The 4,714-nt window shown below is 46.1% G+C and overlaps 1 protein-coding gene across 2 annotated transcripts; it reads left to right on the top strand.

The window, feature by feature from the left end:
* Positions 1 to 531: 531 nt before the first annotated feature.
* zfp36l2 (zinc finger protein 36, C3H type-like 2) lies at positions 532 to 3,410 on the top strand. 2 transcript variants are annotated; one of them, XM_039784357.1, is made up of 2 exons: positions 532 to 858; positions 1,097 to 3,410. In XM_039784357.1, the coding sequence occupies exons 1-2, from the start codon at positions 769 to 771 to the stop codon at positions 2,315 to 2,317; spliced, it is 1,311 nt and encodes a 436-aa protein (XP_039640291.1). In that variant the 5' UTR covers positions 532 to 768; the 3' UTR covers positions 2,318 to 3,410. The 2 variants fall into 2 exon arrangements, with proteins under 2 accessions (XP_039640291.1, XP_039640290.1); XM_039784356.1 differs by having other exon boundaries at positions 533 to 858; positions 1,094 to 3,410.
* Positions 3,411 to 4,714: the final 1,304 nt, after the last annotated feature.

Below are 4,714 nucleotides of genomic sequence, written 5' to 3'. Positions count from 1 at the left end.
CCAAAGTGTGGTGGTCCAGAGGCTAGAGCAGGCGGCCTTGTCTCCTGTTAGGTCGTTGGTTCAAATCCCCCCCCCCAAAGGACTTGGGGAGTTAGGGGTGTCTGAGGAACCATTTCCCTTTCATTTAAATTCAGTCATTTCTCTTCCCCCAGCATGCTGCTTCATTAGAGGACTCAGGTGCGAATGTGCCTATGGTTAATTTGCTGGAGAACAGCTTTGCATGCATGGACGTCCCTTGATAGTTCTGCATTCTTTCTCAGCTAGAGTAAACCAAAAAAGCAAAACCAACTTCCACAAAATTGGTTGTGTGATTAAAAGAAGAAGAAAAGAAAAAAAAAAAGTTTTAGAGGGGTGTGAGGAGGAGGGGGTTAGTACTGGGGTTGGATTTCAAGGCGTGGTGTTAAAGAATAGGCGGCCAACCGGTGAATGGAAGTTTTTTTCGGAGAGGAGGGGAGGAGGCGGCTCCTCGCAAAACTTTGCACCGACTTCAGTTCGCCCCTCCCCGGCCACCGCCACGCATTTATACCCATGCAAAAAGGCTGGAGCTCACAGTGAAGCACTCTGGCTCAGCGCTTCTCGAGGGGAGGACATAAAACTACAACTCAACAATACAAACCTATCCCCTCTTTCTTTTTTTTTCTCTCTCTCTCTCTTCTCCGGACTTAAACTGCACATAAACTTTTAAAGTAACTTTTCCACAACCAAAACCAGTCGTGGCACAAACTAACGTTTCCGCACGTCGCGTTCTGGGATCCTGCTCGGTCCTCCATGAAAGAGGGAGTGCGGCAGCAAACTTGGGGAAAAGAGATGTCTGCGACTGTCTTGTCTGCGTTCTACGACATGGACATGCTTTACAAGGTAAACGTTTGATAATATGTGGATTTGTTTGCAACCGGGGCGAAGCACTTTGACGTGACGATGGCTGAGTTTAGCGTTCTTCAACTTCAGTGGAGTTAGCTAGCATAATGTGTTGAGCTGCAACAAGTTGTCACGTTGCAGACAAACAAAGTCTTAAACATGCCATGTGGTCAAAATAGTTTCATAATTAGTGCTTGAAGTGCATTGACATTGATCGTTCTTTCCTTTCCTTCAGCAGGATAAAAGCATGAACATGAACGCCCTCCACATCAACAGCATGCTGGACAAGAAAGCGGTGGGGGCTCCGGTCACGACTCCGGGCTCCAGTGGCCCCTTCACACCGGGATTTTTCCGCAGAAACTCAACCAGCAACGTGGAGGCGATGAACAACGGCAACAAATACTCGATGGGCTCCTACAGCAGCCTGAAGGAGAACACACCGAGCAGCAGCAGCAGCAGCAGCAGCAACAGCAGCGCCACGGCCCTTATGAACAAGGAGAACAAGTTCCGCGACCGCGCTTACAGCGACAACGGAGACCGGGGCGTGCTGCAGCAGAAACCAGGCTCTCAGATTAACTCCACCCGCTACAAGACCGAGCTGTGCCGGCCCTTCGAGGAGAACGGGTCGTGCAAGTATGGGGAGAAATGTCAGTTCGCTCACGGCTACCACGAGTTGAGGAGCTTGTCCCGCCACCCTAAATACAAAACTGAGCCGTGCCGCACCTTCCACACCATTGGTTTCTGTCCCTACGGTCCCCGGTGTCACTTTATCCACAACGCCGACGAGCGCCGGCCCGCTCCGGCCGCCAACGCTAACATGCAGGCAGGGGAGTCCAGGTCGGCTCGCGAGCTGTGCGGGTACGGCCAGAGGGATGTCCTGCCGCAGCAGCAGCAGCTCGGCTACACCCAGAGGGACAGACCAAAGCTACACCACAGCCTCAGCTTCTCCGGCTTCTCCAGCCACCACGGACTCGAGTCTCCCCTGCTCGACAGTCCCATGTCCCGGACCCCACCACCTCCCAACACCGCTTCGTCCTGTACCTCCACCTCCAGCTTCTACGACGAGGTGCTTTCTCCCAACTCCATGTCATGCATCAACAGTGCCTTCTGTTTCCCCGGACAGGACTTAAAAGCCTTACTTGCTCCCCTGGCTGTGCACACCCCCAGCGGCTACACCAACAACCACTCCACCGGTGCCTACTACGGGAACATGCAGAGCAGCGTGTGCCCGCCCTCCCCTCCGACCTACAATATGAGCCACTTGCAGGCGCTGCGCCGCCTCAGCGAGTCACCGGTGTTCGAGCCACCTCCCAGCCCGCCGGACTCGCTCTCTGACCGCGAGAGCTATGCGAGCGGGTCCCTCAGCTCTTCCGGGAGCCTCAGCGGCTCCGAGTCCCCGAGTCTGGACGCTGGAAGACGTTTGCCAATCTTCAGCAGGCTGTCGATTTCAGATGACTAATCATGTTTTGTTCTCATATGGATTTATGGACTGGTAAGGCAGGGTGGTTAAGGAGCCCAGGCCAGGGGGTGTCAGTGAGTGAGGTAGACTGTCCTTCAAGCAGAGGATCCTGGTTTTGCCCCCCCCCCCCCATCCCATTTCAGCAACAACCACCCTGCCGAAGTGCCTTCCAGTAAGACATTGAATCCCTACCAGCTCCAGTGGTGCTGACCCTGCTCTGACCTCCCTGGAGGGGGGCAAGAGAAGATTTCACCCACAACAGGGATCAATAAAGCTTCAAACAGTTTAAAAAGTGTCCTTGACCTGGCATTAATTTAGTATATATTTTTTTTTCCTTGTATGTAATATAGCTGTATTAAACTTAAGATAGCAAACAGAAGGCATTCCATCAGTGCCTTGCCCGAGGGCCCATGGCAGCCCCCTCTCCCTTTTGCTCTATCAGACAAGCCACACTTTTCCTAGGATTAGATGTGTGGGTAACATGACTTGACAAGAAGAAGAGACTCTAAGCAGTTTTCAGATTTCCTCCCATCCTGCCAAGAATATGCCTTGACTCAAAGTAACTTTTTTTTTTTTCTTTATCAAAGTGTGTGTGTGTGGTTTTCTTTTTTTTTTTTTTTTTTTTTTTTTTTTTCTTCTTTTTTTCTGAAAGCTTCAACTTCCATTCCAGATTTGTCTTCTCCCAGCGCCACCCAGTGGTTTATTTGGTTAGTCTAGTTTGTTGCTTGGATAAAAAGCGCTCTTGAGTTGGGTTTGTTTGGGGAAATCACTGCTGATGGTTGAATATATATTTTTTTAGCTGTTTTTTTTTTTTTTTGAGTGATTTGCATAGCTGTGCATAACTGGCTATGGACTATTTAACTTATTTATTATCTTGTGAAAAAAAGTATAGGCTACATTGGTAATTTGTGTCCATACTGTATTTATCAAGTATGATGAAGCAATAGATCTATATTCTTTTATGTTTAAATTATGATCGCCATTATTAATCTGCATAAAGTGGAGTGTATGTTCTTTTCACAGTAATATATATATTTTGTTTTTTTTTCTCCTTGTTTGTAACTTCACTTGGTTATTTTTATTGTAAATGAGTTAAAAAAAAAAAAAAAACTTAATTTAAGAGAACGTATGTGATATTTATTTCATTAATTTTGTTTCCTTGTTTACGTTTATTAAAAAAAAGTTTGCGTGATTGCTGTTTGCTCCCGAGGTTGTGTCAGTGCTGTAGAAGGCTTTTCATTTTTTTTTTTTTGAGGAGGATCCCTATTTAGGTGTTTCTGTAGAATGTATAAACATGTGGTTGTACAGACCGTCCAAACCTACTTCTTTTGTTGATCTAGATCAGACTTCAGTGACAAAGAACCCAAGTCAATAAATTAACCAAAAAAGTATTTCTGTTTTCTCTCTGTTTGCACGAGGTCACACTGTGATTCCAGCCACGTGCTAAAGAATGTAGCAATCCCTTGTGCCCCAGTATTATTGTGTAGTGCCTATGGGGTTCAATCTTTTGACATGCCTTAAAATTAACCAAATAAAGTATTTTTCAATGGCATCTTTTATACACATTGTTGAACTGAATGTAGTGTTGGATTCTGAAACTTATTTTATTTTTTTTTAAAAAGGTTGTTACCACTCAGACACTCTGATTAAAAACAACCGTAATCTTTCTAAATCCCCATTCCTCTTATTTTCATTTCCTTTTTTTTTTTTTTATTTTTTTTTTTATATTATATCTTGAAATCTAGTCTGAGTTGAGTTTGCTGGAGAGGGAAGTGGATGAACCTGTTTGGTTTGTACATAGTAGGTACAGGGGGATGCGCACTATGTACTTTTGACTACTTTATCAGAAGTAAAGCTTTTTGAATGTAACAAAAAAAAGAAAACGGACAAAAAGACAACGATAGTTGTAATATTTTTTTTTGGGGGGGGGGGGTGAGTCAGTTCACTACAAATTGAGTGTGAGACTGTTAACTTTGTACTGTACATTTTTTTTTTTTGTAGTTCTCCCAATAAAAATCATCTTGGAAAAAAAAGCTCCACACTGATTTCTTTGCATTTGAATGGAACGATGCAATAGGCCATGGGACATGGGGATAGACATGAACTGCTGACATCCAGGAGCAGAGCTGCAGAAAGTGGGACAGCTCACACTTCTCATCTTGCTCACAGAAATGCATCAGATGTTACAGCACAACTCTTGTATTCCTCCGCCAGTGTGTGTGGAGGGGGTGGGGAGCCTGGAGGCAGGAGGGACGGAGTCTGTCCTGGGCACAGTAGAGCCCCAGCTGCCTTGTGCTACCACTTTCTGTGGGACACTCAGGCAGGGGGGTGGGGGGGGGGTTCTCCTTAGTATACAGTAAAAAGCACTGGCCTGTTAGTTTCCAGAGAAAGGCATGT

Source organism: Perca fluviatilis, chromosome 19 (genome assembly GCF_010015445.1).
Source record: "Perca fluviatilis chromosome 19, GENO_Pfluv_1.0, whole genome shotgun sequence".
In the NCBI taxonomy this organism is placed as follows: domain Eukaryota; kingdom Metazoa; phylum Chordata; class Actinopteri; order Perciformes; family Percidae; genus Perca; species Perca fluviatilis.
This window is presented reverse-complemented; position numbering and strand designations above follow the sequence as displayed.